This window comes from Neoarius graeffei, chromosome 22, assembly GCF_027579695.1.
Source record: "Neoarius graeffei isolate fNeoGra1 chromosome 22, fNeoGra1.pri, whole genome shotgun sequence".
NCBI classification, from domain to species: domain Eukaryota; kingdom Metazoa; phylum Chordata; class Actinopteri; order Siluriformes; family Ariidae; genus Neoarius; species Neoarius graeffei.
The window spans coordinates 55472603-55496995 of NC_083590.1; the positions used below are offsets into that span (position 1 = coordinate 55472603).

Below are 24393 nucleotides of genomic sequence, written 5' to 3' on the forward strand. Positions count from 1 at the left end.
TCACACCAGGCTGGGCTGATGTGTCAGTGGTTGCACAGTCAGTATTCAGATGCAGTCCATCGGCTGTGACACAGGATCTCAACTGATCCCCATGTCTCCTGTACAGTGGTGCTTGAAAGTTTGTGAACCCTTTAGAATTTTCTACATTTCTGCATAAATATGACCTAAAACATCATCAGATTTTCACACAAGTCCTAAAAGTAGATAAAGAGAACCCAGTTAAACAAATGAGACAAAAATATTATACTTGGTCATTTATTTATTGAGGAAAACGATCCAATATTACATATCTGTGAGTGGCAAAAGTATGTGAACCTCTAGGATTAGCAGTTAATCTGAAGGTGAAATTAGAGTCAGGTGTTTTCAATCAATGGGATGACAATCAGGTGTGAGTGGGCACCCTGTTTTATTTAAAGAACAGGGATCTATCAAAGTCTGAGCTTCACAACACATGTTTGTGGAAATGTATCATGGCACGAACAAAGGAGATTTCTGAGGACCTCAGAAAAAGCGTTGTTGATGCTCATCAGGCTGGAAAAGGATACAAAACCATCTCTAAAGAGTTTGGACTCCACCAATCCACAGTCAGACAGATTGTGTACAAATGGAGGAAATTCAAGACCATTGTTACCCTCCCCAGGAGTGGTCGACCAACAAAGATCACTCCAAGAGCAAGGCGTGTAATAGTCAGCAAGGTCACAAAGTACCCCAGGGTAACTTCTAAGCAATTGAAGGCCTCTCTCACATCGGCTAATGTTCATGAGTCCGCCATCAGGAGAACACTGAACAACAATGGTGTGCATGGCAGGGTTGCAAGGAGAAAGCCACTGCTCTCCAAAAAGAACATTGCTGCTCACCTGCAGTTTGCTAAAGATCACGTGGACAAGCCAGAAGGCTATTGGAAAAATGTTTTGTTGACGGATGAGACCTAAATAGAACTTTTTGGTTTAAATGAGAAGCGTTATGTTTGGAGAAAGGAAAACACTGCATTTCAGCATAAGAACGTTATCTCATCTGTGAAACATGGTGGTGGTAGTATCATGGTTTGGGCCTGTTTTGCTGTATCTGGGTCAGGATGGCTTGCCGTCATTGATGGAACAATGAATTCTGAATTATACCAGCGAATTCTAAAGGAAAATGTCAGGACATCTGTCCATGAATTGAATCTCAAGAGAAGGTGCGTCATGCAGCAAGACAACGACCCTAAGCACACAAGTCGCTCTACTAAAGAACGGTTAAAGAAGAATAAAGTTAATGTTTTGGAATAGCCAAGTCAAAGTCCTGACCTTAATCCAATCAAAATGTTGTGGAAGGACCTGAAGTGAGCAGTTCATGTGAGGAAACTCACCAACATCCCAGAGTTGAAGCTGTTCTGTATGGAAGAATGGGTTAAAATTCCTCCAAGCCGGTGTGCAGGACTGATCAACAGTTACCGGAAATGTTTAGTTGCAGTTATTGCTGCACAAGGGGGTCACACCAGATGCTGAAAGCAAAGGTTCACATACTTTTGCCACTCACAGATATGTAATATTGGACCATTTTCCTCAATAAATAAATGACCAAGTATAATATTTTTGTCTCATTTGTTTAACTGGGTTCTCTTTATCTACTTTTAGGACTTGTGTGAAAATCTGATGATGTTTTAGGTCATATTTATGCAGAAATATAGAAAATTCTAAAGGGTTCACAAACTTTCAAGCACCACTGTATGTGAAGTCTGTGTCTGTTCCTGGAACTCTGTAGGACACTGTAACTGTTTGCTCCACTATCACTTCAGGAATCCATTTCTCTCTTCCCCCCGCTGTATTTCGCAAATACACAGGGTCATCCTGAGAAAAAGACCTGTTCACTGCTCGCTGGTCATGATATAACTTTTGCATGTATTGTTTCTTGCGAACAGTGACTGTTGTGTCAGGATGGATCAGGTCCAGCTGAATGTGCATGTGTCTGTTCAAAAACAAGTCCACAGGCGACTGGCCTGTAGTACAATTTGGAGTACAGCAGTACTGCATCAGGAATACAGAGAGCTTGTCCTCTATATCCATTGTGGTCTGTCCAAGCTTTTTAATTCCACTTTTAAATGTCTGCACATACCTTTCGGTGAGACCATTACTGGCAGGGTGACCCGGGGTGCTGGTGGAGTGCAGAATTCCATTCTGATGCATGAAGTTTTTAAATTCATCAGATGTGAACTGCGCTCCATTGTCAGTGACAACATGCTCAGGAAGCCCGTATGCTGCAAACAGTCTCCTTAGTCTTGTGATGGTGGCTTGTGAGGTGATGTTAGGCATTTTGAACACCTCCAGCTACTTGGGGTATGCATCCACAACTATCATAAAGGTGTGACCTAAGAATGGACCAGCAAAGTCTATGTGTAGCTTTTTCCAGCTCTGGCCCGGAAACTTCCATGGGTGTAATGGTACCTGTTGAGGCATCCGCTGTTCCATCTGGCAAGACTCACAGGTTTTGCAGACCTGTTCTATGTCCACATCAATCTTAGGCCATGACACATACTTGCATGCAAGGGCCTTCATTTTTACAATGCCCTGATGACCAGAATGCAACTCCTGTAACACAATTTTTCTATGTTTCTCAGGTAGCATTACCCTGATGCCCCAAAGGACACATCCATGCTCAACAGACAGTTCACACCTGCACATGTGGAAGGCTGTCTGTACATGTAGCACGTGCTACTTGGTCAGCATTCAGTGGCTCTTGTTCAAGGTGCTCCGTTAGCAGTGCATGAATGCTCTCTGATATGGCTGTTGTCCCGGCATCGCTCGTGTCCGGCAAGGGAACTCTCAACAGTCCGTCTGCATTACCATGTTTTTCTGAGGCACAGTAGTCTCATCTCATTATCTCTAGCTGCTTTATCCTTCTACAGGGTCGCAGGCAAGCTGGAGCCTATCCCAGCTGACTACGGGCGAAAGGCAGGGTACACCCTGGACAAGTCGCCAGGTCATCACAGGGCTGACACATAGACACAGACAACCATTCACACTCACATTCACACCTACGGTCAATTTAGAGTCACCAGTTAACCTAACCTGCATGTCTTTGGACTGTGGGGGAAACCGGAGCACCCGGAGGAAACCCACGTGGACACGGGGAGAACATGCAAACTCCGCACAGAAAGGCCCTCGCCGGCCACGGGGCTCGAACCCGGACCTTCTTGCTGTGAGGCGACAGCGCTAACCACTACACCACCGTGCCGCCCCAGGCACAGTAGTCAATGGCATAATCATAAGTAGACAGTATAATTGCCCACCTTTGAATTCGAGCTGTAGCCATGGTGGGTAGGCTTTTCTGCTTTCCAAAAAGAGTCAGCAAAGGTTTATGATCAGTCACTAGTTTGAATTTCCTTCCCCATAAATACTGGTGGAACTTTTTTACTCCAAAAATCAATGACAGTCCTTCCTTCTCAATTTGAGAATTTTTTTTTCAGCAGGGGGCAGTGTCCGTGACGCATAAGCAATGGGGCACTTTTCTCCTGATGGCATTTTGTGTTGAATGACAGCACCTATGCTATAGGCTGACGAATCGCAAGCCAGAGTGAGGGGTAGATTCAAATCATAGTGCACAAGAATCTTGTCACTCATTAGCAACTCCTTGCACTTGTCAAAGGCCTTCTGCTCTGATTTCTTCCACTCCCATTCTACCTAGTCTTTTAATAGCCTATAGAGTGGAGCTAGCACAGTGCTTTGTTTTGGCATGAATCACCCATATTAATTCATTAACCCCAAAAACACTCTCAGCTCTTTCACACATGAAGGCACTGGTGTGTTTTTGATTGCCTTTAACTTGTCTGGAGATGGATAAATACCATGGTTGTTCAACACATGCCCCAAATATTCAATTTGCTTTTTCCCAAACTTGCATTTGGATTTCTTGACTCTCAAGCCACTCTCCTGGAGTCTCTGTAACACCTTCTGCAGCTTCTGCACATGATCTTGTTCAGTTTTTCCTGTGATCAACAAGTCATCTAAATAAACAACTACATCCAGATCTTTCATGAGGTTTTCCATAATCTGTTGGAATATGGAGGTGGTGGAGCTAACCCCAAAGGCTAGTCTATTGTACAGGAATACACCTCGATGTGTGTTGATGGTCAGTAGCTTCTTCGACTCATCATCTAGAGGGACCTGCTGGTACGCTGAGGCAAGGTCAATCTTTGAGAACACTGTCCCGCCACTCAGCGTTGCCATCAGCTCCTCAATCCAAGGCAGGGGGTAGGTCTCTGTAGTGGCAGCTTGATTGACAATTAATTTGTAATCTCCACACAAGCAAATTGTATTGTCTCTCTTTATAACCGATACCACCGGAGCAGCCCACTCGCTGTGTTTAACGGGCGAGATTGTGCCTGCTTTCTTCAGTCGGTCTAATTCAGCATCCACCCTTGACTTCATGGCAAATGGTAGTGGGCGGCTCTTGCAAAACTTTGGGTTGACTTCTGGGTTTACGAGAATTTTGGCCATGATGCCATGTAGCGTGCTCAGTTCATCCTTAAACATTTCTGAGTGTAATTCCAGGACTTCCTCTATTGATTTCAGTTGCTGCATCTCACTAACATGTTTTATTTCTTTCCAATCCAAAATCAGCTTTTGTAACCAGTTCCTACCACACAATGCTGGGCTAGCACCGCTCACTACAATCACAGGTAGCTGTTCTCTTTGCTGTTTGTAGCTAACTGTGGCTTCAAACTGCCCTAGCACAGGCATTACTTCTCCTGTGTAAGTCTTTAGCTTGACACTATTGGCTTCTAGTGGCTGTTCTGGGAACTTCACCTGAAATAGTTTTTCTGAAATGATACAGCAGCCCCAGTGTCGATTTCCATTTCAATTTCTCTGTCATCCACCATAAAATTCATTTTGAATGCTTGTTTGCAGTCTTGGTCACTTGCTAGTGTAAACATTGGAAATTCAGTCTCTTCTGCCTCCACATATTTTGTGTTTCTTTCAGAATGCTCATAACGTCTTTTGTTTTTTGAACAGCGGTTACTTTTCTTTTGCAAGCTCTTTATATCTTCCTCTTTAATGTGTCCCGTTTTCCCACAACTGTGACATTTTAAATCCTTGAAATGGCATACCTCTGGGCTGTGGTTTTACCATTGCATCAGTAGCACTTTCTCCCTGTTGAGTTGGAGGACCACGCCTCCACTTTGTGCATGGCCTCCATGCACGAATCCTGCTTCCGGAGCTGTAGTGCATCCCTCTCTGCAGTCTCCATGTTCAACGCAATCTCAAACGCCTATGCAAAAGTTAGGTTCACCTCCACCAGCAATTGTTGCTGGCATGCCTCATTGCGGATTCCACTCGCGAAACGATCCCACAGCGCCTCGTCCAACGTAGTCCCAAACTGACAATGTACTGCACACTGCTTTAGCTCAGTTGCATAGCTAGTCACAGTCTCATCAGCCTTTTGATTGCAGTGGTTAAAACGGAATCTTTCCACTATTAGCAATGGCTTAGGTTCAAAATGATTTGTCAGTACACCCACGATGTCATTGTAAGACTTATTCTTTGGCTTAGCTGGTTGAACTAAATTCCTCAATAGTCCATAAGTTGTTGCTCCCATTACACTTAGCAATGTGGCTACTTTCTTGTCCTCACCAGTGTCGTTAACTGAGAACTGCTACAAATGTTCCACATACGCCGACCACGACTCCATCTTTGGAATGACTTCCCCTATGGTCCCTATTAACAAAGCCATTCTTTTGGACTTTAAGACATTATATCCTCGTCACCAATTTTTCTGTGGTGTATTTCACTAAATAACACACAGTAGACAGTCACTCTTGCAGCTCGTTTGCTCTTTACTTGGCTCAAACAGGAACAGACTACAGATATTCCCTAATTAGGCTGAGATGACTACGGCACAACCAAGTTACCAAAATGCAAAACTCAAAAGTTTAATACACCACAATCTCATTCTCATCTCATTATCTCTAGCCGCTTTATCCTGTTCTACAGGGTCGCAGGCAAGCTGGAGCCTATCCCAGCTGACTACGGGCGAAAGGCGGGGTACACCCTGGACAAGTCGCCAGGTCATCACAGGGCTGACACATAGACACAGACAACCATTCACACTCACATTCACACCTACGCTCAATTTAGAGTCACCAGTTAACCTAACCTGCATGTCTTTGGACTGTGGGGGAAACCGGAGCACCCGGAGGAAACCCACGCGGACACGGGGAGAACATGCAAACTCCGCACAGAAAGGCCCTCGCCGGCCACGGGGCTCGAACCCGGACCTTCTTGCTGTGAGGCGACAGCGCTAACCACTACACCACCGTGCCGCACACCACAATCTGGTATCAAGAAATGCAAACATTCACATTGGCTGTTGTTAGGTTTTGATCTGTCTCTACCAAAGGAGGTGATATTGACAAAGTATGATCTAGGAATGTAGACGTCTGCCACCTAAGAGATTCTGCCTCACAGATCCAGGAGCAAACAGTGACTGATACAGACACAGCTACACAAAGATGTTTTTCAGTTTATTGTAGGACAAAAATGAGTATATATTCACATTCAAGAGTGTGTTGTAGCTCTGTGATTAGATGATGATGTGATTGACAAAGCTAAGTTATCTATATATGACAGGGTAACATTAATGGGTGATGAAGCATTACATCACTGGTTTAGACTACACTACTGTATGAAAGAAGAGAGACATTATGTACTGTAAGAGCCATTTTTGAGTTTAAAGTCAAATTGTAATATGTGCTACAGGAGCTCCCTTACCCCCTAGTTCTTTTATTTTGAAAAGGACCCTTAGTTTGATAGAGTTGGATAGAGCCTTGAAGTTAAGATGGCCGCCGCTCACCTTTGATCTCAGAAGCAGAGAACAAAGGAATTTGTTTGGAGCTTAAGATTGATGTTTATGCCTTCCAAACTGTAAACTGTGTGCTAAAGACGGTTCACCAACAGCGTCTCAAGGTGGGAACGTTTCTTTTCCATCTACAAAAGCTCGACCACCACCAAAAAAGGCCGGCTTGCTGTCCTTCCGCTCCTGTTCCACAGTGGGCCACAGTCTCTTCCATCTCTCTCTGTCCTTCACTAGTTTTAGGTTCTTACTCTTCAGGAAGCTGGAGTTTTTTTGCAGAACACCAGACAGCATTGCTGTAGATCCTGGAGGTGAAGTTCATGATGATGCCTCTGGGTTGATTGCTGTTAGGTTTCCTGGGGCCGAGGCAGTGCACAGTGTCTGACATCTGGAAGCTTAGCTTTGGCCTCTGGAAGCAGAACTTGGCACCCCTGATGCACATCCTGCTTATCCTTCTCCTCCAACCCGTAGAGTTCAAGATTCCAGCGACAGGAGTAACTTTCTAGATGAGAAATCCGTTTCTCAGTTGTGTCAGAACTTACTTTACGTACCTCCATCAGCAACTCGCAGCGGTCACCTCTCTTTTCAGGGTTTTCATTTCAGCACAAACAGCATCAAATGATTCTTTACCACCAGCGATCTGCCTGGCATTTTCTGTAACTGCTACTTTCACTTCAGCAGTCACTGGAGTTGCCACTGACCATCATTTCCAAGGCATCTGACCTGTTTATCAGCTGAGAGAGGATTGCGGCGGTCGTCTCCATGTCATCAGCTTGTCTCTGTTTGGATGCGGGAGACTTGGACAGAGTAATGGGAAGAGGTGGAAACTCTTCCTCCATCAGTGAAACCTTCACTACATCGGAGTCTGAGTCGAGATAGTCGTGCACATTGTCGATGAGCACACTTTTAGCATCAGCTTGCCCGGCGGGAATTGTAGTAGCAACTTTGTGAGCAGCTTTGCTAGTAGAGTTAGCACTACAGCTACTTAGCGATTTTCTGGCATCATTCTTCCTTTTCTCTCAAGCTTTCATTTTGATAAGCAGAGGTTAACCAATGATAGTCGGATAGAGGTGGTACCAGACTAGCTGCAGAAAGTCACTTTGTTCACCAATGTAGAAAACAGTTCAGTTTGCAGAGCTCAACAAAATGAGTGCGCTCAGAGTGCCATCTTGGCTGGACCCCCTCAACCCGTAGTCTATTAATTTGAGCTTCAAATCACTGATCTCTACGTAAAATATCTGGAGAGCTCATTGGCCGGTCAGAGTGAAGCCATCTGACCGCTATATTACCCACACATCAGATCAGTCCGGTCATATCTCTGCCTAGGAAGCGACACAAAACTGGGCATGTTCTTCATCTCATTGTTGAGAGAAAAAACACAAACTGGACATGCTATTTATACACGTGTGTGTGTGTGTGTGAATGGTTGATTTTTGTGGGGTGTTTGTGTTTTAATCATAATGTACAGTATTCAATACATTTTATCATCATGGATACATTCAGGAAGATTACTGCATATTTTATAATAATAATAATAATAATAATAATAATAATTCAACCAAATAGAAAATCCATAGACAATCCATGCATAACAGAGAAGAAAACAAAGTGTACATGACAGAACAGTTCTGGTTTCCACAGAGATGGAGACAGCGTGTGGGTCCACAACAGTGACGTCATTTCCTGTTGCCCAGAGGCTGTGAACCCTCACTGTTCCAGATCAGCAATAAAAAAAAAATAAAAACAAATCCATTCTACTGCACAGAATGAAAAATGAAATTAAACTAATCATGTGAATAACAGATGGAACAGAGAGTTATATGGAGATATTACAGAATAAATATCTACAAACAGACTGATACCAATCCGTCGCTATAGTTATAAATTGCGTATAATCATCCAATAATAAAATTAAACAAGTCCTAAATTAATTACAATTTACTGCATAATTATAACAAAACAATACATTATTCTAATACTTCATTTATTAGAAAATATTTCCATACGTTATAATATTTCCAAAACATTAATAATTTTTTACATGAATTTCAAGAAAACCTAAATAACATCAGGCAAAATATCTATTTATACCTATATCAGACAAAAATAAGATCGATATAACAATTCAGTAGTATATAAAACCAACGTGTGTTAAAGAAAATGAGCTGTGAGATATTAGTCTGAGCTCTGAGGAATAATCTGTTACTGAACTCCATGAGGATCAATTCATGTGTGATATGAATTATGTGACCAATAAATATATGTTATTTACCAGCTTAAGGTCGGTCCGTATGGTGAAATACCGTGACCGAGGTCTTGAAAGTACTGAGCGAGGCCCTCTGGGCCAAGGTCAGTATTCAGGGCCAAGGTCACGGTATTTCACCATACAGACCGACCTTAAGCTGGTAAATAATATATTTATTTTTTTCTTTGCCAAATTCTAACAGAAAACGAGAGCGCCCGAAAGGGAAAACCGAGCCGAGCCGCCATTTTGAATCCCCATTCACGGCTGTAATGCAAATGGCTTCCTCCTCGGTATACAAGTGCACTTCCATGGCAGGAAAAAACTACATTTTGCCGCTTATGTAGTCCCCTATTTATACAAAATTGAGTCATTCAGGATTCAGCCATGTTTTTGCTCGGCGTTAGCAAGTTACAGGTTTTTAGCTTTCTCCTGAAATGTTTAATTTTATTTCTTCTTCCTCAGGGGAGTAAAACTCACTTTCGCTGTGAACACTGTCATTATCGCTATCAATGCTGTAAAATTAATGCGATTCTCCTAAGAAATGCTGGCAAAAATTTTCAGATTTTTGATAATCTTATAAAAAAAAGATAAATGTTGACAAAAAAATGCTACTATGTTTGTTGTTGTTGTGAACGAGTGAGTCACCAGAGGTCCATAACTGGGGTCCGTACCATAGGAGACGGACCTGCTCGCCAGCCAATCAGAGCGCAGGATTTGATGAACACTGCACCACGAAAAAAATAAACACCGTTAAGACATGACACTGAGAGAATGAAGTGAAAAAGGCAAATAACATGAGAAAATAATCCTGTTTCAACAACTGTCCTAAAGAGAAAGGAAGAAGAAATATACAAAAGAGAAATATACACTGTATAAGAGAAAAACTGAAGGAATCTCCGTAAAAATAATTATAGAGTGGCGGCTACAATTATCGACAGTCTATAATTATCGACACCTTTTCAGATTTACCAATAAACAATATTATAAAGGTGAGTTTCAGTTCCAACAGTTATTATTGGTTAATTAATCAACCAGAAGACCCCCCCCCCCCCCCCCCCCCCGATCTTGTCGTCTGATAACACAGCTCATTACCTGAGATGGATTTTTTTTTTTTTAGCACGATCAGCAATTTTTCGGAAAACCCGGACGTTATCATCGCAGGTAAGCATGGTGGAAAGATCATGGACATGTTTTTACTGATCAAATTCACTGATATTTCATGATCTCCTCGTCGAAACCTACTTTGTTTCTCACTCTTTCATTTGACAGACGCCATTTTGTATCTAAACGTGCGTTTGAGAAGTCACGTGAGGTGTCGATAATAGTGATCACGTTCACCGGTGTCCACCATTATTGACACCCTGTGGAATTAAGGGACATTTACAACTGTTATGGATCGATCTGTGTGTAACATTGTTGAAGTAGATGAAATACTTTTAAAAAATAAAAAAGTGTTGTGATTTATAATTTTTTTCTGATTCATAACAGAATGGAATGTTTATAGAGTATTTGGAATCCAATTGTAATTAAAGCCGCTAGCGGCCTTGATGGGCCCTCGCACGTGTGATTCCGCAACCCAGGACATCCCGCCACCCAACAAAACAGTCACGTCATATATTCATCAGACAGGCCCATAACGGCTAAAGAGAATCAGAATCAGAATCAGAGTCATATTACAAGATATCGAGTTCAACATTCAGCAATATCCTACAGATATCCAATTCAACATTCAGTAATATCTTGGCATATTATATGTTATAATATTTCAACATATTACAATATATCAAAAATCATTGTGCATTTTGTCTGCAACAAAATGCACAATGATAGAAGGTCACTATTATTCTATTATTGTGTGTGTGTGTGTGTTCGATTATTTGGTCTGCACCAGGCAGTAAAATTGTTACATTGTAGCATACAGACTGCGTGTGGTCCGCGTTCACACATGCAAACGAACCAATGCATCAGAATCAGAATCATATTACAAGATATCAAGTTCAACATTCAGCAATATCTTGGCATATTATATGTTATATTATTTCAACATATTACAACATATCAAAAATCCCTTAGCAATTCAGCTTCAGCAATATCTTGGCATCATGTTTGCCAAGTTTGACATGAATTTGATGAACCGTCTAGGAGGAGTACGTTAAATATGACCATGTGTAATTTCACTCCAAATGGCCTTATGACATCATTCCAAAGCTCTACCCATTCATTTCAATGGGAAATGGAAAAAGGGGCGCTGAGCAGTGTTGCCAGATTGGCGGTTTCCCGCCTAATTGGGAGGTTTTAAGTGCATTTTGGCGGGTTTTAAACATATTTTGGGCTGGAAAACGTCAGCAGTATCTGGCAACACTGGCGCTGAGTAAGTCTGTGGCTGAGTAGCGATGACAATGACTGATGTGTGTATCAAATTTATGAGTTTTTGTGCATGGGAAATGCCTCAAATAAGGCCAAACATGGCAGAATAATAATAATAATAATAATAATAATCCTTCGAAAAACAATAGGGTCTTTCACCGAACAGTGCTCGGGCCATAATAAATAGAATTAGACTAGAATTAAATTCCTGACATCTAAAAAATTACATGCTTGAAATATTCGGATTTTTCTATTCCATTCAGAAAACATTTTGATGCAGTTTGTTGTAAATATCTACCACATATTATAATATCAGTAGACATTTTATATTTTGGTTTGAGGAATGACATGCGACCTTTGACCTGGATGTTCATGTGGTTACAGTGTCGATTTCCTGTTGATATTTATTGGTAAACGACAAAACTAGAAATTAATACAAACAACAACGAATGATTAACAAAATGTGATCTACGAAAATACGTAGAAAGCGGGTAGAAAGTGGAACAAAAAGATTTTCTGACGCAGGTTAAACATTATCAGTTCATTTGTTTACAAACATTAGAATTACTTCCTCATTTACGTAAGCTCCGACATCGATGTATTTATATAAAAGATATTTTGGACTAAATATTAGTCTATGTAAAACAAATTTTAAATAAAAACTATGTTTTGTTAACTTAATACCACATTTTTTTTTTATAAATAATCATCTGGATGGGGCGGCACGGTGGTGTAGTGGTTAGCGCTGTCGCCTCACAGCAAGAAGGTCCGGGTTCGAGCCCCGTGGCCGGCGAGGGCCTTTCTGTGCGGAGTTTGCATGTTCTCCCCGTGTCTGCGTGGGTTTCCTCCGGGTGCTCCGGTTTCCCCCACAGTCCAAAGACATGCAGGTTAGGTTAACTGGTGACTCTAAATTGACCGTAGGTGTGAATGTGAGTGGGTCATTCCACATCAATTCAACCGGGGCCCGCGCACTTAGGTCTCAAAAAATTCTGAAAAAAATCACCAGATGTGCCCATGTTACCGAGGAGAAACACTGTAAATTTATTTGAATGTAAGCTGTATACTTTCCATGTTACAGCTAGTTTTACTGGGGGGTCAATTTTGTTCAGACTCTTTTTTTTTTTTTTTGTCAAAGTTCACAAGCCCATAGCTCAAGAACTAAACCATGTAGGAGGCTCAAATTTTGCATGCTGGTACGTAAATAGGACTAGTATGTAGCAAAACTGTCATTTTGGGTCTGGATGATCCTGCATGGTCATAGCACTCCCTCAAAGATGATCAAAATTTTATTGGAGTTTTTGGCTGTGCTCTGTTTAGGCCTTCAGAAGACATATTTTTACCCAACATAGGCTCTTGATTTTTTTCCCTTATTGAGAAGTAGAAACACTCTCAAAAAAAGCAATAAACAGAAAGGAAACTCTATCAGTGTTTGAACAGAAGACCTCACAAGTCTGAAAATCATTTTGGATGTCATTTTCAGAGCACCGTAACACCTTGTGGGAATGTGCGCAGATTTTTTAAATATTTTTTTCTTTATTCTCCATGAACCCTTCTTTTTACAAACACCAATTTGGCTTGTCTTACTCGAATCTTTCTTTTTTATTTTCCACCCTGAACATGGGCAAAATGCACCATTGAGAGCAATATGTTTTCTATAACATTAATGTAAAGAGTAAATAACCAAAGGCCAATGTTGCCCTGACGTGATCACCTGAGAGTGCCTGTGCAGGGGTGGAGGCATCCTTTTCAATTTCAATGATTCAGTGATTTTAGAGGCACCTGTGGTTACTCTCAATATTGATCAATAAAATCACTGAATCATTGAAATTGAAAAGGATACCTCCACCCCTGCACAGGCCTAAAATGACAGTTTTGCTACATACTAGTCCTATTTATGTACCAGCATGCAAAATTTGAGCCTCCTACATGGTTTAGTTCTTGAGCTATGGGCTTGTGAACTTTGACAAAAAAAAAAAGATTCTGAACAAAATTGACACCCCCCCCCCCCCCCCCCCCCCCCCAGTAAAACTGGCTGTAACATGTAAAGTATACATCTTACATTCAAATAAATGTAGTGTTCCTCCTAGGTAACATCTGGTGATTTTTTCAGAATTTTTTGAGACCGCGGGCCCCGGTTGAATTTTTTTTTTAAACATTTCTTGATTAAAATTTTGTTCTTTTATACAAACACACAACAACCCCAATCCCAAGGCACAAACTGAAATTATCTAGAAAGTTGAAGACAGTAAGACCACATTATGTGGTCCAAAAACAACCCACATGTATGTTCTAAGACACATGTCTAAGCCTCAATCCAATACACACAGACAAAAACAATCAATGAAGTGCTGTAAAGGTTATGGGCTCTTTGAGAAGGGGAGAAATACATACATTTAAAATTTTTATATATATATATATATATATATATATATATATATACACACATATATACATACACATACATACATAATACATACATAATAATCTCATCTCATCTCATTATCTGTAGCCGCTTTATCCTTCTATAGGGTCGCAGGCAAGCTGGAGCCTATCCCAGCTGACTACGGGTGAAAGGCGGGGTTCACCCTGGACAAGTCGCCAGGTCATCACAGGGCTGACACATAGACAACCATTCACACTCACATTCACACCTACGCTCAATTTAGAGTCACCAGTTAACCTAACCTGCATGTCTTTGGACTGTGGGGGAAACCGGAGCACCCGGAGGAAACCCACGCGGACACGGGGAGAACATGCAAACTCCACACAGAAAGGCCCTCGCCGGCCACGGGGCTCGAACCCAGGACCTTCTTGCTGTGAGGCGACAGCGCTAACCACTGCACCACCGTGCCGCCCTATACATAATAATAATAATTAAAAAAAATATATATATATCACATCACACATCACATTATCTCTAGCCGCTTTATCCTGTTCTACAGGGTCGCAGGCAAGCTGGAGCCTATCCCAGCTGACTGCGGGCGAAAGGCGGGGTTCACCCTGGACAAGTCGCCAGGTCATCACAGGGCTGACACATAGACACAAACAACCATTCACACTCACATTCACACCTACGGTCAATTTAGAGTCACCAGTTAACCTAACCTGCATGTCTTTGGACTGTGGGGGAAACCGGAGCACCCGGAGGAAACCCACGCGGACACGGGGAGAACATGCAAACTCCACACAGAAAGGCCCTCGCCGGCCACGGGGCTCGAACCCGGACCTTCTTGCTGTGAGGCGACAGCGCTAACCACTGCACCACCGTGCCGCCCTATACATAATAATAATAATTTAAAAAAATATATATATATATATATATATATATATATGGGGGGGGGGGGCTCATTTCAAATTCCAACAGTTTCCCAGCCCTCTACTTCAATATTATTATTTTCAAGAAAGTCACAAAATATGTCCCAGATCTTCCAAAACTTGTCCAGCTTGCCTTTTGTAGTATAACTTATTCTCTCCAAAGCAAAATAAAAGCACATTCCTTTCAACCAATGCGCTAAAACACAGGACACTTCTGTTTTCCATGCCTTTGCCAGACAGCGTTTAGCCTCCAAAAAACAAATATTCAGCAAGTGTTGTACATTATTAGAGGGGGTGAAGTCTTCTGGATAGATGTGCAGTAGGCATAGTTTTGGTTTAAGGGGCACCTCTTCCTCAATTATCTGACTAACAACCTCTATCACTTTCTTCCAAAATGATAAGGTTTGTAGACACTCCCACATACAGTGAAATAAAGACCCTTTGTCATGTTTACATTTAAAACAAGTGTCTGGAATGTTGGGATTAAATCGGCGTAGCTTGGCTGGAGTAATGTATAGTCTATTCAACCATTTGTATTGAAGTAATTTAGAGTTTGTATTTATGGTTTGTGACTGGGCTAAAATATATGCTTCAGACCACTCTTCCTCTGTGATATTCTCCTGCAAGTCTGTCTTCCAAGCTTGAAGGATGTTATGTGATGATTCTAGGAGGTTATACAATATAGAGACCTGTCCTTTGGAGTGTAAGAAATTGAGAATGAATTTTTCTAAAGTAGAAAGAGGGGGCAGTTGTAAGCTGTAACCTTGGCTGCTCAGGATAAAGCTTCTCAATTGCAAATATTTAAAGAAATGTTTAGAAGGGATTGTGTACTTAGACTTAAGTTCTTCAAATGACATAAAAACAGACCTGTCATTGTATAGGTCAGCAACCTTAGCTATACCCTGAGATGCCCAGAATTTAAATCCTGAGTCAGATCTACCAGGTTGAAAGGCATTATTGCCATAAATGGGAGAAAACTGAGATAGTGTGTGTGGAAGCTCAGCTAAATGTGCACAAACTTTAAACCAGACTGAAATAGTATTTTTGAGGAAAGGATTTTTTGTCTTACTAGTTAGTATGTTCTTACTGGCAGAATATAAATATAAGTTTGGGGAGATATTGATTTGATGCAATTCTACCGAAATCCAGGATGGAGGATTATTTTTTTCAAAATAAAACATCCCTGCTCTGATTTGAGCTGCCCAGTAATACCACTCAAGGTTTGGGAGCTGTAGTCCACCTCTATCATATGGTAGATACAAAAGTGATAGCCTGAGCCTGGGACGCCTATTGTTCCATATGAAGTTAGAAAAAAGCTTTCGGAGTGAAGAAAAAAAGGATGACGGTGGTGCAAGTGGAATTGATTGAAAGAGATATAAAAACTTAGGTAATATTGACATCTTAAGAACATTCACTCTTCCAATCATAGAGATAGGGAATTTTGTCCATCTGTTCACAAGCTGAGTGACCTTATCCACCATGGGATTGTAGTTGTTGGGAACAATCTTATCAACACATGGAGAAATCTTAATGCCCAGATAGGTGAAGGCTTTTGGAGAAATCAGAAAAGGGCTGTGTATTGGAGGGTTTTGTGCCTCATTTTCATTCATAAACATAATCGCTGATTTAGTATCATCAATCTTATAACCTGCAAAAGTACCAAATAGCCTAATCAGATCTAAAAGAACGGGTAAAGTATATTTCAAATTAGAACAAAATAAAAGAATGTCATCTGCGTAAAGTGCTATACGATGTTCTACATCTCCGATCTTTATGCCCTCTAAATTAGGATCTTTACGAATAGCCATAGCCAGTGGTTCAATAGCCAGGGCAAATAGTAATGGAGATAAAGGGCAGCCTTGTCTTGTACCCCGTAGCAGATGGAAAGGCTGGGAAGTCAGTCCATTGGTTAAGACCATGGCCTGTGGATCAGCATAGATTAGTTTAATCCAACTAAGAAATTTCCCCTGGATACCAAATCTTTGCAAAACTTCAAATAGGTACTGCAACTCCACTCTACCAAAAGCCTTCTCGGCATCTAAAGACAAAATGGCAGTGTCATTACAACCAGATTTTTCAAAGAGTATATTAAGCACTCTTCGAATATTATGAAAACCTTGTCTTCCTTGAACAAAACCGTTCTGGTCAGGGTGTACCATCTGTGGCAAGAGTGTTTCAAGCCGTCTAGCCAACACTTTACAAAGGATTTTAAGATCGTTGTTAAGAAGTGAGATCGGTCTGTATGATGTACACAGGGCAGGTGGTTTTCCTGGTTTTAATAAGAGTGAGATCTCTGCCATGTTAAGAGATGGGGGGAGGGAACCGCTATTGAAAGATTCATTATACATATCTAATAGGGGAGTTATTAGTTTATCCTTAAATATTTTATATATTTCAATGGGAATTCCATCAGGTCCAGGACTTTTTCCTCCCTTCATGCTGGAAATGGCCAAGGATAAATCCTCAGCAGTTAGTTCCAAGTCCAGAGATTTTACAGGGCCCTGGTTGAATTGACGTGGAATGACCCGAGTGTGAATGGTTGTGTGTCTCTGTCTGTCAGCCCTGTGATGACCTGGCGACTTGTCCAGGGTGTACCCCGCCTCTCACCCATAGTCAGCTGGGATAGACTCCAGCTCGCCTGCGACCCTGCACAGGATAAGCGGCTACAGATAATGGATGGATGGAATCACCTGGGTGTTGATAACTGTGGACAAAGGTGTCAATAATTGTGGAACGGTGTCACATGATCTGATACGCTAAGTAATCAACTCATTTTTTTCCAGTGGAAGTTTGAATAATTATCCATGCACAATTTATATATTGAAAGAAGAAGAAGAAACCTTTATTTGTCACATGCACACTTCAAGCACAGTGAAATTCATCCTCTGCATTTAACCCATCTGAAGCAGTGAACACACACCCAGAACAGTGGGCAGCCACACTACAGCGCCCGGGGAGCAGTCAGGGGTTCGGTACCTCGCTCAAGGGCACTTCAGCCCAAGGTTAACCTAACTGCATGTCTTTGGACTGTGGAGGAAACCGGAGCAAACCCACACAGACCATGTAAACTCCACACAGAAAGGCCCTCGCCGACCGCTGGGTTTGAACCCAGAACCTTCTTGCTGTGAGGCGACAGTGCTAACCACTACACCACCGTCTTTTCTACTTTTGCAACGGCCAAAAGATTGTTAAGGTGTTGATAATTGTAGCCGCCGCTCTAGTAGTAAAAGAGCTGTTCAAAAAAAAAAATGATGAGACTGAACTGGGAAAGGAAAAACAATAACAGTGAAGGGAGTGCTGTAAAGAGATGTAAGGAATGGGGGTAAAGTGGAGAAAATTAGGAGGGAATGAAAGGGAAAAAAGTCAGGAAATACTTTTACTGGGGCAAATTTTGTACTTATTATACGACGCTTTAACACAAACCAAATACACGCGGTGTGAGTGGTAATATGGCGGTCAGATGGCTTCACTCGCCTCTCCAGTGTGTTTCAGACACTGAGCGCCACATGTTTTCTGTCATCAGTGCTTCAAACCCGCTCTTCAGAAAGCCTTCGAGTGACGTCACAGAGGCTTTGTCTGTTATTTTTTACAGTCGATGCTCCTGAAAGAAAACTTAAGCATCAATGATTAGACGTTTTAATCCATTATTAAATGCACATGATGATCAGATTATCAAATTAAAACAAGTGCACGGATCAACACCTTCAAACCAATCAAGATCAGGAATTTAATAACAAACTTACAGGAAGGGACAGAGCAGGCTGCACTTCCTTAGGAGGCTGCGGTCCTTTAACATCTGCAGGAAACTCCTGTGGATGTTCCATCAGTCTGTGGTCGCCAGTGTCCTGTTTTACACCGTGGTGTGCTGGGGGGGGCAGCACATCCAAGGAGGACACATCCAGGCTGGACAAACTGATCAGGCGGGCCGGCTCTGTGGTCGGCATGAAGCTGGACTCTCTAGTGACGGTGGCAGAGAAGAGGCCTATGGACAAACTATGGAGCACTTGCATGTGACGTCACAGCCGATCCAGATTGTGACAGACGCCATCTTGTCGGTCAAACGCCATATTCCGCCTTCTACTTCTACTTCTGGTTCTACTTCTGCTTTTACTTCTACCTTTTCTTCTGGAAAACCCTACTATATACAATTCTACTACAACGGCTGCGGCTACAAGCTCTCCCTACCTGTGCACGTTTTTTATGTGTTTTGTGTGTATTTTTGCGTGTTGTTCGTCTGTACCGGACTTCAATATCCACTACAACCGTATGGACTTACTGGACATTGGTTTCCAGCAGAAAATGACGGTTTGTAGCGATTTCCATCGCATGCACAACATTCCGGACGAGAAAAAAAATAAATAAATAACATTCCGGATGAGATAGTGAGACCAGCGGGGTCTCCGTGGATTGTTATCGGAAGCAAAGCGAAGGAGGCGGTGCCGGGAGCGGAAGCAAAAGCGAGGCTGCAGGCAGAGCCGGCCTGTTGACTAAGCTCAGAAAACAGCCACTCAAACCTCCACTGCCAAGCCTCTACCTCTCCAACGCCAGATCCATGTAAACAACACGGATGATTTGGAATTACAGCTGGAATTACCTTATTCTATTCTATAATCGGCTGGTCAGTGCTATACTCAATATTTAAGTGACTTACCCATCCAATGAGGATTCTTGTTTACAAGATGCCACATCTGAGTCGCTGACAAATCCTGAATTTCTGTAAAGAAAACTGTCCAGAGATTTATAAGCACGCAGTGCTTCACCACTGAACAGCGAGGGAAAGTTAATGAGGTAATTATACACGTCCGGGTATTCCGCTGGCAGTTCAAAATCCGGTTGTGAAAACTCCGTCCGGTAAGCCATAAGGGTCACTAATCTGTAGATCATTTATTTTAGACATATATCGAGTTATCTGTTCATTAGAAAAATGAGCCGTGTAGTCCGTCAGTTGAAATTGATCCATTCTGTACACGAGTGCAGCAGTATTCAGCGGTGTTTTTGACCGACAAGATAGCGGTTGTGTACTTTCCGGTCATGTGACTGGAAGATCTCTATTGAACATCATGGACGATGCCAGTCACCCTCTGCACACCGTCATCAGCAACCAGAGGAGCCTGTTCAGTAACAGAATGCTCCTTCCCAAGTGCAGGACGAACAGACTCAAAAACTCCTTTGTCCCTCACGCCATCAGACTGTACAGCTCCTCTCTGGGGGGAGGAGGGGTAACAGGAGGACAGAGGACGGGAAGGAGCAGTAGCCTAGCCTGACAAAAAGCAATACTGGACAATGTGCAATATAAAGTGCAATATCTTTCCTGCTTCCCCACACACACACTTACCCTAACCCCACATCTCATCTCATCTCATTATCTGTAGCCGCTTTATCCTGTCCTACAGGGTCGCGGGCGAGCTGGAGCCTATCCCAGCTGACTACGGGTGAAAGGCGGGGTACACCCTGGACAAGTCGCCAGGTCATCACAGGGCTGACACATAGACACAGACAACCATTCACACTCACATTCACACCTACGGTCAATTTAGAGTCACCAGTTAACCTAACCTGCATGTCTTTGGACTGTGGGGGAAACCGGAGCACCCGGAGGAAACCCACGCGGACACGGGGAGAACATGCAAACTCCACACAGAAAGGCCCTCGCCAGCCAAGGGACTCGAACCCAGACCTTCTTGCTGTGAGGCAACAGCGCTAACCACTACACCACCGTGCCACCCCTAACCCCACATCTTATTCTTTTACATTTGTATATGTAAATACTTAATTTATTTTATCTAGAAGTTTTTCTGTAATGATGCTGCTGGAATCTTAATTTCCCTGAGGGAACCCGCCCAAAGAGATCAATAAAGTTTTATCTAATCTAATCTAATCAAACACATTTGAATATGTGTGTGTGTGTGTGTGTGTGTGTGTGTATATATATACACATATGTATATATGAGCGTTTAGTCTATGTCTAGTTCATATCTAGAGTGTTTATACTGTTCGTATTGTCTGAGTGTTTAGTCTGTGTGTAGTTCTTATCTAGGAGTATTTATACTGTTTATATTGTTTGAGTGTTTAGTCTACAACCCCGATTCCAAAAAAGTTGGGCCAAAGTACAAATTGTAAATAAAAACGGAATGCAATCATTTACAAATCTCAAAAACTGATATTGTATTCACAATAGAACATAGACAACATATCAAATGTCGAAAGTGAGACATTTTGAAATTTCATGCCAAATATTGGCTCATTTGAAATTTCATGACAGCAACACATCTCAAAAAAGTTGGGACAGGGGCAATAAGAGGCTGGAAAAGTTACAGGTACAAAAAAGGAACAGCTGGAGGACCAAATTGCAACTCATTAGGTCAGTTGGCAATAGGTCATTAACATGACTGGGTATAAAAAGAGCATCTTGGAGTGGCAGCGGCTCTCAGAAGTAAAGATGGGAAGAGGATCACCAATCCCCCTAATTCTGCGCCGACAAATAGTGGAGCAATATCAGAAAGGAGTTCGACAGTGTAAAATTGCAAAGAGTTTGAACATATCATCATCTACAGTGCATAATATCATCAAAAGATTCAGAGAATCTGGAAGAATCTCTGTGCGTAAGGGTCAAGGCCGGAAAACCATACTGGGTGCCCGTGATCTTCGGGCCCTTAGACGGCACTGCATCACACACAGGCATGCTTCTGTATTGGAAATCACAAAATGGGCTCAGGAATATTTCCAGAGAACATTATCTGTGAACACAATTCACCGTGCCATCCGCCGTTGCCAGCTAAAACTCTATAGTTCAAAGAAGAAGCCGTATCTAAACACGATCCAGAAGCGCAGACGTCTTCTCTGGGCCAAGGCTCATTTAAAATGGACTGTGGCAAAGTGGAAAACTGTTCTGTGGTCAGACGAATCAAAATGTGAAGTTCTTTATGGAAATCAGGGACGCCGTGTCATTCGGACTAAAGAGGAGAAGGACGACCCGAGTTGTTATCAGCGCTCAGTTCAGAAGCCTGCATCTCTGATGGTATGGGGTTGCATTAGTGCGTGTGACATGGGCAGCTTACACATCTGGAAAGACACCATCAATGCTGAAAGGTATATCCAGGTTCTAGAGCAACATATGCTCCCATCCAGACGACGTCTCTTTCAGGGAAGACCTTGCATTTTCCAACATGACAATGCCAAACCACATACTGCATCAATTACAGCATCATGGCTGCGTAGAAGAAGGGTCCGGGTACTGAACTGGCCAGCCTGCAGTCCAGATCTTTCACCCATAGAAAACATTTGGCGCATCATAAAACGGAAGATACGACAAAAAAGACCTAAGACAGTTGAGCAACTAGAATCCTACATTAGACAAGAATGGGTTAACATTCCTATCCCTAAACTTGAGCAACTTGTCTCCTCAGTCCCCAGACGTTTACAGACTGTTGTAAAGAGAAAACTTTTTTGAGATGTGGTGTTGTCATGAAATTTAAAATCACCTAATTTTTCTCTTTAAATGATACATTTTCTCAGTTTAAACATTTGATATGTCACCTATGTTCTATTCTGAATAAAATATGGAATTTTGAAACTTCCACATCATTGCATTCCGTTTTTATTTACAATTTGTACTTTGTCCCAACTTTTTTGGAATCAGGGTTGTATGTCCAGTTTCTATCTAGAGTGTTTATACTGTTTTTTTCATTTATTCTATTTTTATGTATTGCATTGCCTGTTTGCACCGTGGGTCAGAGAGGACTGAAATCCCATCTGTGCTGTATGTCGAGTATCTTTGACAATAAAGTTGGCTTGGCTTGAACCAATGAGAGCCACCAATCAACTCTCAGCTGACTACTTCCGCACTTACAGTAGTGACGCCTGCCATTGGTTTAGCTGCGTGAAGGATTGTGGGTAATGTAGTACACACGGCACTTCCGGGATCAACTCTGCAGGAGAGATGAAGCTGAAACGGGACTCGTCTGTCAGTTTTGTTTGAGCGTAAAAACAAACCATATCGCAGTTTATAGCGATACAACATTATTATTATTGTTTTAATAAGCTTTTCTGCGTTTAAAAAAAAAAAAAAAAAAGAGCGGCAGCTCGAATTCCAGAAGGGAAGTTTTGTTTCCGGGTTACGGTGGGCGGGGCCGCTGGAGTGTCGGTGTGTGGACTCGGTGCTGCTGTGTTTTGTGCCCCGCTGCGTTTTGTTGACTCTGTAGTCAGTGTTGAAGCGGAGCGCCGTTAGCCCGGGCGGCTCGGAGTGTTGGCGGTGAAGCTCGCGGAGAAGCCCGCCGACTCCGCGCTGCTGCTGCTGCTGCTGCGGGCCTCAGGATGGAGGTGACGGAGATCCGGCTGCCGGCGGGAGCGCGCGCTGTGCGGCTGCGGGAGTGGAAGGTGGAGCCCGGGGCGCTGGTTAAGGTGGACTCGGTGGTCGCGCTGTGTGTGGCGGTTCCCACCGACACCGAGTCCGGCTCGGAGCAGCCCAAGAGGCGCTTGCTGGAGAAGAAGGTGAAGTCTGACCGCGCCGGAGTGGTGAGGGAGCTGTGCTCTCAGCTCGGAGAGGTCATATCTCCCGGGTAAGCGCCGAAACGCTCACATGCTGCTGCTATTGTTCCCGCTCAGGGGAAACTACTCACTTCCGGGGGGAAGCCGCCGTGTTGCGTCACTGCCTTCATTTACATATTGAGCTGTATTCGGCCGGGATGAGGTGATCCTGGGATGAGGTGATCCTGGGATGAGGTGATCCTGGGATGAGGTGATCCTCGGCTCGCCTCTTACTGTGGCTTTATTTTCCTCTGTAGGAAACTGGACGTGCTTGAGGACGGTTCAGTTCTGTCTGACTGGTCGGGAGTTCCAGATATTCATCCTCAAGTGGACCCAAACTCGCCTGGGAAATCCCGCGCTGCTTTGCACAGTCGTTCCGATCTGAAAAGACGGCATGGAAACTATGGTCGAAGGCGGCGGTTCCCAAACTTTTTTGGCCGCGCACCCCCTTCTATAGACCCTTTTCAGTCACGTGACCTTCGTAAACGCGACCGCCATTTTGGACCTGTAGTGGACTTCGGCTCGAACCGGTTTGAATGCGAGGAAGGCGACAAACGAAAAACATAAAAGAAAAAGGAGCGAGATGCAGAAAACACCTTCACTATCCAGCGACGTAGGGCATTTACAGGGCGAGCAGAGGGAGAGGGATTTGCAAAAATTGAGGTTAGCAGGCTTAGAGAACGACGTTTACCTGCTTCCACCAGGATTGTTCACTGACGTACGGAAGTACACGAAGCCCTCGTCTTTACCTGACTTCGGCCCACAGGATCTGTATACCCATGTCGTTAAAAACCCATCGCCATACACATACACGCCAACGTCCGAGGTTCCGGAGCGCGCTCCGGCTTGCTCCAGGAGTGCTCCGGCCGAGGTTACGGAGCGCGCTGCTTAGGATCCGGTGTAAATAGCTGCCAGATCATAATTACAGTAAACTAGTAAATCCAGTAAAGGAAAAACTTGAGACTGAAAGGTTTTAACAGTCATCCAAATGACTGAACGTAAACATTGCTACAGTAACATACCAGCTACGATGTTGTTGACATTAGCTAGTCAACAATAGCTACTACAGAAGAACAAAGAGGTTACAATGGGTTATTTTAACCTATTTGGTT

General features: G+C 42.9%; 2 protein-coding genes across 2 annotated transcripts in view; one reads left to right on the plus strand and one right to left on the minus strand.

The window, feature by feature from the left end:
- Positions 1–3725: 3725 nt before the first annotated feature.
- On the minus strand, positions 3726–4559 carry LOC132870330 (uncharacterized protein K02A2.6-like). The gene has a single exon (XM_060903962.1). The coding sequence runs from the start codon at positions 4557–4559 to the stop codon at positions 3726–3728; it is 834 nt and encodes a 277-aa protein (XP_060759945.1).
- Positions 4560–22692: 18133 nt separating this feature from the next.
- ctdp1 (CTD (carboxy-terminal domain, RNA polymerase II, polypeptide A) phosphatase, subunit 1) overlaps positions 22693–24393 on the plus strand; it is an 86682-nt gene continuing 84981 nt past the window's right edge. The window contains exon 1 of the mRNA XM_060904984.1: positions 22693–23313. Within this exon, the coding sequence (XP_060760967.1) occupies positions 23069–23313 (245 nt within the window). The 5' untranslated portion in view covers positions 22693–23068. The remainder of the gene's footprint in view (positions 23314–24393) is intronic.

Bases quoted from the DNA above. Each gene is read 5' to 3' on its own strand.
- LOC132870330 (XM_060903962.1), bottom strand. From the start codon at position 4,559: ATGCAGCAACTGAAATCAATAGAGGAAGTCCTGGAATTACACTCAGAA.